Source organism: Centropristis striata, chromosome 16, assembly GCF_030273125.1.
Source record: "Centropristis striata isolate RG_2023a ecotype Rhode Island chromosome 16, C.striata_1.0, whole genome shotgun sequence".
NCBI lineage: Eukaryota > Metazoa > Chordata > Actinopteri > Perciformes > Serranidae > Centropristis > Centropristis striata.
In genome coordinates this window covers 10976360-10988376 of record NC_081532.1, presented here as the reverse complement: position 1 = coordinate 10988376, position 12017 = coordinate 10976360, and the positions used below count along the sequence as shown (strand labels likewise).

Genomic DNA, 12017 nt, shown 5'->3' with positions numbered 1-12017 from the left:
GCAAGGCTGTATGGGTATACCCAGGCTAATGCCTGGTACAACTAAAGGTACATTTGTTTGGACAAATATAACGATAACAACAAAAATAGATCATAAGAGTTTAATCTAAGAGCTGATATCTAGACATTTTCTATGGTTTTCTTGATAATAACCAAAATCATTATCAGGAAAACCATGGAAAATGTCTAGATATCAGCTCTTAAATTAAACTCTTATGAGCTGCTTTTGTTGTTATCATTATATTTGTCCAAACAAATATACCTTTAGTTGTACCAGGCATTAAAATGAACAAGAAATTGAAGAAAACAATGGTCGAATAATTTATTTCAATGACTGTATATCAAAATGTTTGTAAAAATGTCCTGTCAAAAGCTGGTCTAGTCTGAAACTTGGTGTTTTTTTCTTTGCAGCTTCAAGAAAACCAAGATGAAATAGAGAATATGATGAACTCAATCTTCAAAGGAATCTTTGTGCATCGCTACAGGTACAACATGTGCATCTTTGATTATTGCTATTTGTAATATTTTGGCAGATAATGTTACCTTAGTTGTTTATAGTGATGCTGAACAGCCCACTGTGATGATAATTAACAGTGAACAGATCAGAGTTCAGAGCCTTGTTAGCCACAATTATAATGATAATAATAATGATTGTCATGATCGTTTTCTTTATTTTTTCAGGGATGCAATTGCTGAAATCCGAGCCATCTGTATTGAGGAGATTGGAGTGTGGATGAAGATGTACAGTGATGCTTTTCTTAATGACAGTTACCTGAAATATGTTGGTTGGACACTACACGATAGGGTAAGCACACAGTCACACCACCTACTCACTGTTCTATTCTTTTTTTCTTCACATTTCTTAAAGACTTGGTTATAAATTTGGTGATCTACTCTTGAATTCAATGGGTCTGATAATGTTTAATCAAAGACACAATGATAGACCTATCTGCTTTTAACTGTCTCTCTGTGGCTCTCTTTCTCTTTTTCCAGCAAGGAGAAGTTCGTCTCAAGTGTCTGAAGGCTCTGCAGAACCTGTACACAAACCGAGAACTGTTCCCCAAGTTAGAGCTGTTCACCAACCGCTTCAAGGTAACAAACACCTGCACGAAAATAACAATCCTGACTGCTTTTTCAGATATTTTACAGCAGGAAGACATAATGCTTAGGTTTTATGATTTCTGTTTATTTATTCCAGCTCTTAAAATAACTGTTTTAACAGGACCGTATCGTATCAATGACGCTGGATAAGGAGTACGACGTGGCTGTGGAGGCCATCAGACTAGTCACACTCATCCTGCAGTGAGTACATTCATGCCTACACAAACACACTGTTTTCAATTAGGTCAATTCATAATTTACAGTCATGGAAAAAATTATTAGACCACCACATGTTTTTTTTAGTTATGATTTTGGTTATTATCAAGAAAACCATGGAAAATGTCTAGATATCAGCTCTTAAATAAAACTCTTATCAGCTATTTTTGTTGTTATCATTATATTTGTCCAAACAAATGTACATTTAGTTGTACCAGGCTTTAAAATGAACAAGAAATTGAAGAAAACAATGGTTTACTATTTTTTTCCACGACTGTATTTTTGTGTAACTGTTATTCTGTGGACTTTATTTCATCAGAACATCAAAAAAAATAGTCCTTCATTGTTATTTTTGCTTCATTTTTCCTGAGGAGACACATCTTTGTGATACTAATGTAACTCATTTTGATCACCTGTTGCAGGGGCAGTGAAGACGCCTTATCCAACGAGGACTGTGAGAACGTGTACCACCTGGTTTACTCTGCCCATCGACCAGTGGCGGTCGCTGCTGGAGAGTTCCTGCACAGGAAGTGAGTCCATCCTGATGTCTCTCCCAATTCATCCTAGAAATATTTCAACTTCTTCTATAGTTATTTTAGAGTGGCATCAAATGTCTGTCTTATTTGCCTCTCTCTCGCTCTCTTCCCTCTTTTTCACTCTGCTTCTTTCTCTTCACCTTTTCTCCATTTCCCTCTCCTCTTTTCCTCCCTCCCTTCCCCGTCTGTCAGATTGTTCAGCCGTCATGACCCCCAGGCAGAAGAGGCGCTGGCTAAGCGCAGAGGGAGGAGCAGTCCCAACGGAAATCTCATCCGCATGCTCGTGCTCTTCTTTCTGGAGAGCGAGGTAATATGATTCACACATGAGAAATTATGCATACTATGTAAGCACAAAGGTATTTTAAGATAAGATTTGCGCTGTCAAAGTTAAGGGGATAGTAACGCGTTAATGCAAATTCCTTTTAATGCCGATTTTTTTTTTTTACGTGCGCACGTTCTGTGAGTACCCTCGGCCTGCCCCTTAGTTTGGGAAATCAAAGCGATGCAGCAGTGGCAGCAGGAACACGCTTTTTGTGAGCAGATATCAAAAAAGAGTTCAACAAACCAAAGTTATCTGTAGTTAATATTTTTTGAGCATGCAGTACCTTTGAGGTTATCCTGGACAGTATTTGTCATTCGTTTAGAAATGCTTGCAATAATAATAAATGTACATTTGCATTAAGCATATGTGTCCACTTCCATGTTGACAAGAGTTATAAAAACTAGTAAAATATCCAGTAAAGGTACGTTTAGAAAAGATTTTAAAAAAAAGTGTGATTAATAGTGAGTTATCTATGGACAATCATGCAATTAATCACCATTACATATTTTAATTGATTGACAGCCCTAGATAAGATATTTGCTTTTAATAAATAACATATTGAAACTTTATCCTTTTGTTGTGGTAGAATATGGTAAAAAAAACTGGCACATTTGCATAATAGACACTCTGTGTGTCCTGAAATAACCCAGGACTAATGATACCTACATTCAATACTTTTTTTACCCAGATCAAGAACAACATGACTGCAATTTTGAGCTGTTAATTATAACACAATACCCTGCAAAACCTGACCCTGTACATCATATTTTTCCACTTGTAGCTCCACGAGCATGCAGCCTACCTGGTGGACTCGTTGTGGGAAAGCTCTCAGGAGCTGCTGAAGGACTGGGAGTGTATGGCTGAACTCCTGCTGGAGGAGCCTGTGCAGGGAGAGGAGGGTAAGACAGGGACTCTGTTCTCGCTCTCTCTTTAAGCTTATGAAATGACTTCAGGTTAACACAGTCCAAACCCAGCTAGAAGAGATGATGTAATGAAATCTTATTCAGTGAAACTCTCCGTCTGTCTGTCTTTTTTTAATCCCTCTCTTTGTTTCTGACCTTCACTGACAATACAACTCCCTTTTTGTCTCCCCATTTGTTTCTCTCTCTCTCTCTTCTTTGTGTCTTTCTGTCCCTGCAGTGTTGTCAGACAGACAGGAGAGCGCTCTGATAGAGCTGATGGTGTGCACCATCCGACAGGCAGCAGAGGCACACCCACCTGTCGGCAGAGGCACCGGCAAGCGGGTACGTCAGGCATACACACTATACTTTATACAGTGGAGTTCTTTATTTAGTTTTAATAAAGCCTTTTGGGTGTTGTTTATTTATTCTCTGACTCCTTGCAGTAGCGTTTTCAACTTTTTGTACACAGATGATGTGAAATTGCATATCTATTATTGGAAAAAAAATGTTTTTTGAGGGAGGACCCACGAAAACCCTTCCAAACATGTGCACCTAAGTCCTGCAGAAACCCACTAGGAAAATACTGCATTTGCTTTATAAAACAGAATCCACTGAAAATGAATAAGGCTGGCTTGTTTGTTTGGTAAACTCGCTTAATGGAACAGAGCCCCTGGTGTCTTACATCAGACAAGCGAAAAAAGTGTCAATATACATTGATTGTTGGGGAAGTGTAATCTGTAAACTTTATTTTCACAATTGTATTCATATTAACACGTTAGATGTAAAGATAAAGTTTAAGTACCTTGGGAAAGTGTTTTTAAAGATGTATAAACCCTGAATTATGTATTTACTCAACATTTTTTTATTTATTGTCAACAAGTCACAGTATCCTTGGCAGACTTATGAATAGGAGACAGTAGCAAAAGCTGAAGTTTCCTGCTCTTGACAAGAGGATAGAATATTCCTTCTAACACAAAATCACTTTTTAATCGCCCCTTTTTTCTACATATACTTAAACTCACGGCTACATTTGACCTTAAGTTTTTTGTCTGCTCGTCCAGGTGCTGACAGCAAAGGAGAGGAAGACCCAGATAGATGATAAGAACAAACTGACAGAGCACTTCATCATGGCTCTGCCCATGCTGCTGTCCAAGGTAAGACCGTCCTGCAGTCTGCACAGGGCCAGACACGCTGATTAATGAGTGGGCTGGGTGACTGATCTGTTTGTCGAAATAATTGATCGGGCTGTTACTTATATTGTCACGAGAAGTGTTATTGAATGTGTGCCACTCTGGACAAGTGTGCCAGCCAAATACTTAAAATGTAATTGGTCATTTATTAACTGGAAAAGAAACTAATGCTGGGCTTACACCAAAAGAAAAAAAAATGCATGGTAGGAAAAAATGCTAAAAGAATCTAGTTGTATTCTTGTAAATACTTACCCTGCAAAATTCACGGTCTGACTGTCAGTGTGAGACTAGGCTGGGACTAGAAACTCTAAATGCTTGTCTTTAGATGTGAGCAGGTGTGAGCTGAAAGTTTTCCGGGAGTCTTTTCCAAATCTTTTCAAAGTCTTCTCATGTATAGGTAGCATTAGTTGACTGTCATGTCCGTCTGCCTCATTCATCCTTCAGTACCAGGCAGACTCGGAGAAGGTAGCCAACCTGCTGCAGATCCCTCAGTTCTTCGACCTGGACGTGTACAGCGCCGGGCGCATGGAGAAGCACCTGGACGCCCTGCTGAAGCAGATCCGGCTGGTGGTGGAGAAGCACATCGAGATGGACGTGCTGGAGGCCTGCAGTAAGACCTACAGCATCCTCTGCTCCGAGGAGTACACCATCATGAACCGCGTGGACATCGCCCGCTCGCAGCTCATCGATGAGATGACCGATCGATTCACACACTCTGTCGAAGAGCTGCTGCAGGAGGTATGAAGTGTTGGTTCATGTAAATATGTCTTTCGTGATGTCTATAAGGGGAGAATGTTTTTAAAATTAGGTCCCATGCACAGGAAGTTTTTAAACCCCAAGCTGTTTTTTTTTTTTTTGCTTTTGGCAAATTTTACTCACTGTGGACTTGTTTTTCAATTAAATATGTAGGCATGTTTCCACTGAGTACTTTTTGGAAAGCTGCTGAGTGTTTTGGCTACACACACTAGTTAATTCCCCTTGGCCTCTGTTCCTAAACAGGTACTTTTGTAGCAGCTAACCAACGGAGTTTGAATGTGACATAAATAGTTCTGCGACACTGTGTGATTATTCAGAGACAATTTTGACCGTGACGTCAGTGACGCCACGCTGACAACAGTCAGTCATCATGTTGTTACGCCTGGTCTTGGAGACCACACAAGGTTTTCTTTTAAAAATGGCACTGTTATGTTGTGGTTGTGTCGAGTTCTACTCGCGTCATATCCTGCCTATACCATAAAAAAGTGGGCTCCATACACTATACATATTGAGCTTTGTTTATGACATCTATTTTGACATTTTACAGCCACTACTTGTCTACTTGACCTATCTTGTTCTCGTTTCTGCTCTATTTAAACAGCCTGCAAATGAATCAAAGTTTCTCTGAATTTTTCTCAAATGACTGTTGTTCTCAGCTCAGTCATTCATGGCTTCACAGTTGGCCAGTGAAGCTCAGAATGTAATGGGTTTTTTTTTAAACAGGATCTGGTTTGGGCAAAAAGTTTACTTTTGGCCAAATTTTAAATTAGACATGTAGACTAAAGTGATTTTTGATTTGGTTATTTTTCCTGACAAAAGCATTCGTCACACATGATTTGTGCAGGGACCAATACAAAATTTATTTATTTATACAAAAAAGTATGTGACATCAGTTTCTTTCTTTTTTTTACTGTATTTGCATATGATACATGGTGTATTGGTGGTTAAGATGCACACATGCAACACTAACATCCCAAGTTATTTTTGTGTACTAACAGGTGTTTGTTTTTGTGCAGGCTGAAGAGGCTGATGATGATGATATCTACAATGTTTTATCTACGCTCAAGAGACTCACAGCTTTCCACAAGTAAGACTTTCTATCAGTCGCTCTATCTGTGAGAGAACAAAAATATGCATTTGACTTAGACTTAGAGACTTGGACAGACTTTATTGTCATTCAGTTATACATAAAAAAATATGCAAATTGAACAAAATTCCGTTGTACTGGCTCACAGTGATTGTACTCTGGCATGTCATAAATAAAGTATAAAGTAAATATAGAATATAAAACTGTAAAAAATAGAATATTTACTATTTGTGTTGTTCTATTTGAGTTTAGACACCTTACTTAACCAAAGCATGGCCTTTGAAGTTACAGTAAAACAACAACACAGTGATTGACAACACTGGATAAAATAAATCCACTAAATAAGCTTGATAACTGGACACGCTATGAAATCTAACTTGTTTTCCTCTTGTTTTTTGACTCAGTGCACATGACTTGACACGGTGGGACTTATTTGGGAACTGCTACCGGCTGCTGAAGGCGGGCATCGAGCAGGGCTCCATGCCGGAGCAGATCGCCGTCCAGGCCCTGCAGTGCTCCCACTACTCCGTTCTCTGGCAGCTGGTCAAGATCACGGAGGGGGCTCCCAGCAAGGTGCCAGACTCCTCACTGACAGAGCGATAACTCCACACACTCGCTCAGATCTCCAGTTTATCTTCACTCAGAGTAAAGACTGCTGTGGCTGAGCATCAGTGGCCCAGAGGGACACGAGCTTATCTGTTTCTCTGCAAAGAGGGGCGGCTTAGGTGTGAAAATTCATCTCACTATCGGACAGGATACCTACCTCCGATTCAGGGACTTACCGTCAATCTATCTCATTTAACACTTAAACACCGCAGAGACGCGTCAGATCCCAAGCCTGTTAGTGCGTGGTGGACTGAAGCCCAAACCTCCGAAACAGTTTAACACCTAATCCACTGCTAGGGGACATTTTGCTCCTTTCCTTCAGGGCAGTATTTTGAGTTGAAGTATGGTCTCTTTAGCTTAAGTTTAATAGTTCTGCAGTCTGATCACAGCTTAGACATTGCCCATGAGAATATATGTCACTTAATTTTCCCAATCACTACAGCTGCAACCTGAGCCCTGTGTAATGGAGCCCTAACTAAGCTGCCATGCAAATAGTGTCTTACTGCTTGTGTGTTATTTGCACATGTTTAAATGAGGTAACATGCACACAGATACACTCGTTTTCTATGCAAATGAGCCTCATTGTAATAACTGCCTAACTTAAGCACATATATAATGGGTGTCATAACCAGACTTGATGTGATCTTTCTATTACAGTGTGATGGTGTGTGACAGCAACAGCACCGACAGCCTGGAATTAAAATCACAAATATAGTTTCTCTCTAGCATTTAAATTCACTGCCTGAAATTTTAAGGAATGCCTCTGCATCTCGTCGGTCAGGACTTGCAGTTTCATTATTTTCATTCTTTAAATCTAATGTTAGGCTGTAAACATCTACAACATGGTCACATGACTTCAAAGTCACCACCACTAGGTTGATGATGACATTTTAAAGACACGTTATAGCTTAAAAATTCACAAGTGGGGTGTCAATTTAAACAAACTGGAAAGCGAGGGAACTGGAAGCGCTTTCACATTTTCTGACTCATTCCTGCAGCACTCTATTGCAATCAAAGGCAAAAAAGGGAAATGTGTACTCAGCTGTCAACCTTTATGTTTGCACTGTAATATTATCTTCAGAGAACCTGACCTTTTGCTTTTGCAACTGATACTCAATCCATGGAGCTATCAGCAGCCACGATCCATTCTCTGTGAATTCGCCCGCGAGCGTATTGATTCTTCTGCATCAATGAAGTTAGCCAATGATTTAATGAAATCATTAAAGTTTGATTACTGGTGCAGTTAGCCAGGGCAAGACATTTAGCCTGAGTGATACTGCTGTTTAATATCGATTTCCCTTAAAGTGCTCATTGTTGGTGACACTAATGGTGTTTGTGTGTGTTGTGTGTGTGTGTATGTATGCAGGACGACCTGGTGGCTCTCAGGAGAGTGGTGAAGTCTTTTCTGGCTGTGTGCCAGCAGTGCTTGTCCAATGTCAATACGCCAGTTAAAGAACAGGTAACAACACACACCTGGTGGGACAATCTTAACAACAAACTGACTGTCACAGTGTGTGATCTGTTGTGACAGCTTGATCGATAAAACCATTTCTAGGGTTTCCATGTTTCCTGGAGAGTATAGAAAATGGTATTATAGTGCCTAAAAATCTAATAGAACATCTTCAGGACTTTAACTGTTTTTCTGTATTTTCTTTTGTAATTTGACATGTTCTGGTTTTTGTTGTTTTAAACAATTAGTGCAGTGCCCGTACCACGATAGTGGGAGATTAAGTAGATTTTTCAATTAGCTGATATACTATATTGCATGTAAGTATCTCATATCAAATGATTATGGGCATTGTGCTAAGCAACATGAATGTCATCCCTGAATTACAAAGTAATGCAACATAAGAAGTGAATAAAGCTAAATCTCTGGTTAGCATGCTAATCCCGAAATACAGAATTTGCACATTACATGCAGACCACTACAACGTCTGCAACTCCATAAAACACTTACTTTTCATAAGGTACGCACACCATCCAGCACATTTAGAAAGTCTTTAGTTAGATATTAATTATTGTCTACTCACACTGTAGAAGGACTAGAGGATTTTTTAAATGGTTTTGAGATTTAATAGTTTTTTAAAGGAGGAAGCAGGAATAGATACAAATGTTTTTGGTGACCCATAATAAAAAATATATATTTATTTTGACAAAACAAGCATGTTTTCTGTTATAACAAGAAGTCAGTTGTGAAATTAACAGGTAACACTTAAACATGAAATTCTAAGTAATCATTTGTGCCTCCTGTTCAGGCGTTCATGCTTCTCTGCGACCTGCTGATGATCTTCAGTCACCAGCTGGTTTCTGGCGGCCGGGAGGGACTCCAGCCGCTCGTCTTCAACCCAGACAGCACTCTGCAGAACGAGCTGCTCAACTTCGTCCTGGACCACGTCTTCATCGACCAGGATGATGAGAGTCAGAGCATGGGTGAGGGCTTATTACAGGGCACTCGCAGTTTTGGGTCCAAGGCACATTGTTTTATGAATCAAACAAGAATGAGATAAGCTTGAAGATAGTTTGAAAATCAATAAGATGCTCCCATTTGTTCAATATTTTCTTTCTGTTCTCTCCTTCTCCTGTCCACCTGTAGAAGGAGACGAGGAGGACGAGGCCAACAAGATCGAGGCTCTTCACAAAAGGAGAAATCTGCTCGCAGCCTTCTGTAAACTCATCATCTACGACATCGTGGACATGCCCGCCGCCGCCGACATCTTCAAGCACTACATGAAGGTGACACTTCATCTGTGCTTGATGCAAATATTGACATAATCAGCTTAAAATAAAGTTGCAACATGCAACTTATACACATAGGAAGTTTTAAACACCATTAAAACAGTATCTAAAGAGGTGTTTTAAAAGATTGTGAATTAGCTCAGCAGTCTGGTAGCTAAAATGCAGCTTTCTAATTATTGAGTCTAGATTAGCAACACTTTTGTTATACGCTATATTATAACTTAAGTGTACAGTACTGTAAAGTTTGGTTATTACATGAAAGTATGTGACTGCACCAGGATATAGCAGACTTATCTTGGTAATTATTTTCAGTTTGTAGTGACAGAAAACCATGGAAGTGAATACATGAATAGAGGATGAAATACCCAAAGCTTGAATGTCATATTTTCTTCACATCAGTTCTGGTTTTGATTTTTTTTTTAAAAAGCTGTTTAATCCTTTATGTTTTTAACTGTTTTGTTTCTCCGCCTCAGTATTATAACGATTACGGCGACATCATCAAGGAGACTCTGAGTAAAACAAGACAGACGGACAAGATTCTATGTGCAAAGACTCTCATCCTCAGTCTGCAGCAGGTGAGATGTTGATGAAGACAGTATCACTGGCTACATGCAGAGTTCCCGGGGTTAAAATAGTGCATTCTTTCAAAATTACGAGAGCTCTCGTGTGTAAAACACTTCATCCACATGTGTGTTGCAGCTGTTCAACGAGCTGCTGCAGGACCAGGGGCCCAACCTGGACCGAACATCGTCTCACGTCAGCGGCATCAAGGAGCTGGCTCGCCGCTTCGCCCTCACCTTCGGCCTGGACCAGATAAAGACCAGAGAGGCTGTCGCCACGCTGCACAAGTAAGACCAAAGAAACAGTGTTCTCTAGGGGATGATATGAAGTTTTGTCTTCTAATGCATGCAGATATTTCCCTCTAGCACAGGGGTAGGCAACCTGAGACTCTGGAGCCACATGTGGCTTTTCAGGCCATCTCCAGTGGCTCCCTGTGGCTGCGACAAAAAAAATATACCAAATTAAATTTATTTTCTATTTCTCTACATTGTAATTTTCTTTCGCAATTTGTATTCTTGAATTATAAAAATGTGTTGCATATTACGGAAGCGTATTGCATTCACTTAAAAAAAACAACAACAAAAAACATTTTTTTCTGAGTAATTTATTTTTTGGTTTGTTTTTCAGGGCGATTTTTTTCAGTTTTTTGGAGAGCAACTAATAGACACATTAATTCCTTTATTGAGAGCTCAATTTAATGGAAGCAAACATGATGCTTGTTTAGTTTAATCAAGTTTTACTTTGATCTGGGTTTAAGACACTGGATACCTGACCTTTACTGACCCGGTACGGTAGAAAGTTGAAGATAGGGCATATATATGTGCTAGGCAGGAGTCACCATTGATCCACGAGAGTCACTTGCAGGTTGGATGTTCTTACAGGATTTCGAAGCATCTAGATAATTCAGGGGGAAAAAATAAGCCCGAAAAACAGAAAAAAATTGGTCAGAAAAACGGGAAAAAATTACTCATTAAAACTGAAATAATATTTTTTTTCAATACGGCATTACATTTCATGTGCATGCACCATGGCTTAAGAAGGCCTATGGCTCGGCATCTTAACCTCTAAATTTTTACCAATATCATTTACCAATGTCCAGCCTCTCATTTGCACATGGGTCCTGGCTGCATTCTGACAAAATCATAAAAATAAATGCTCATTAGGACCTTTTAGTATTGTTGGTAGGGTAATTTAGTGTTTTTAGTCTGTCATCTTCATCTTCATCCTCATTGCAAGACTCAAAATAAGGTTTGCGGCTCCATTTTCCCCTTTATTTTGGCCAACAAAGGCTCTTTAGTTAGTAAAGGTTGCCGACCCCTGCTCTAGGGAGTCAAAAAAAGTGATTAGTTTTCTCTCCATTTGTTTTCCCTTGTTTTTCGCACTCTTACTATCTCCCTTTTGACTGTTTTCTACCCCTCTCTCCTTCTCTCTCCCTCTCTCTTTTTATCAGGGATGGAATAGAGTTTGCATTTAAGTACCAGAATCCTCGAGGACCAGAGTGTCCTCCCATCAACCTGGCCTTCCTGGAGGTTCTGAGTGAATTTTCCTCCAAACTAATCCGCCAAGACAAGAAGACAGTGTAAGTTTTCCTCATTTTTATTCCCATGTAAGGAAAAACTCTCACTTGAAAGTTTCAGAATTTAATTTAGAAATCAATGACACATGGCTGCGTGTCTCCTCAGTCACTCGTACCTGGAGAAGTTCATGTCGGAGTCGATGTCAGAGCGTCGGGAGGACGTGTGGCTGCCGCTGATCTCCTACAGGAACAGCCTGCTGACGGGAGGAGATGAGGACCACATGTCTGTCACGTCGGGCTCCAGCAGCAAGGCCGGCTCGGTCCGCAGCAAGAAGGGACGGCCGCCGATACACAAGAAACGCATCGAGGGTGAGGAGACGAGCAGATTGGGTTTTTTTCGTTTTTCTGGTTGGCTTTGCTGCACTGAATGTGTTCCTGAAAACACGTCTTGTTCATGGTTGCCTGCTGTTGTGATACTGATGCTGTGAA

The 12017-nt window shown here is 40.0% G+C and overlaps 1 protein-coding gene across 3 annotated transcripts in view; it reads left to right on the top strand.

Moving 5' to 3' along the window:
• Nucleotides 1-12017, top strand: part of stag1a (STAG1 cohesin complex component a) — a 56204-nt gene that overhangs the window by 39806 nt on the left and 4381 nt on the right. For all 3 annotated transcript variants that reach the window (XM_059353301.1, XM_059353303.1, XM_059353300.1), the window contains exons 9-27: nucleotides 411-484; nucleotides 681-804; nucleotides 993-1091; nucleotides 1222-1301; nucleotides 1739-1846; nucleotides 2045-2159; nucleotides 2956-3073; nucleotides 3315-3418; nucleotides 4138-4230; nucleotides 4711-5004; nucleotides 6039-6109; nucleotides 6514-6682; nucleotides 8082-8174; nucleotides 8971-9145; nucleotides 9309-9448; nucleotides 9925-10026; nucleotides 10151-10299; nucleotides 11463-11591; nucleotides 11695-11897. In XM_059353301.1, the coding sequence (XP_059209284.1) occupies nucleotides 411-484; nucleotides 681-804; nucleotides 993-1091; nucleotides 1222-1301; nucleotides 1739-1846; nucleotides 2045-2159; nucleotides 2956-3073; nucleotides 3315-3418; nucleotides 4138-4230; nucleotides 4711-5004; nucleotides 6039-6109; nucleotides 6514-6682; nucleotides 8082-8174; nucleotides 8971-9145; nucleotides 9309-9448; nucleotides 9925-10026; nucleotides 10151-10299; nucleotides 11463-11591; nucleotides 11695-11897 (2440 nt within the window). The remainder of the gene's footprint in view (nucleotides 1-410; nucleotides 485-680; nucleotides 805-992; nucleotides 1092-1221; nucleotides 1302-1738; nucleotides 1847-2044; nucleotides 2160-2955; nucleotides 3074-3314; nucleotides 3419-4137; nucleotides 4231-4710; nucleotides 5005-6038; nucleotides 6110-6513; nucleotides 6683-8081; nucleotides 8175-8970; nucleotides 9146-9308; nucleotides 9449-9924; nucleotides 10027-10150; nucleotides 10300-11462; nucleotides 11592-11694; nucleotides 11898-12017) is intronic.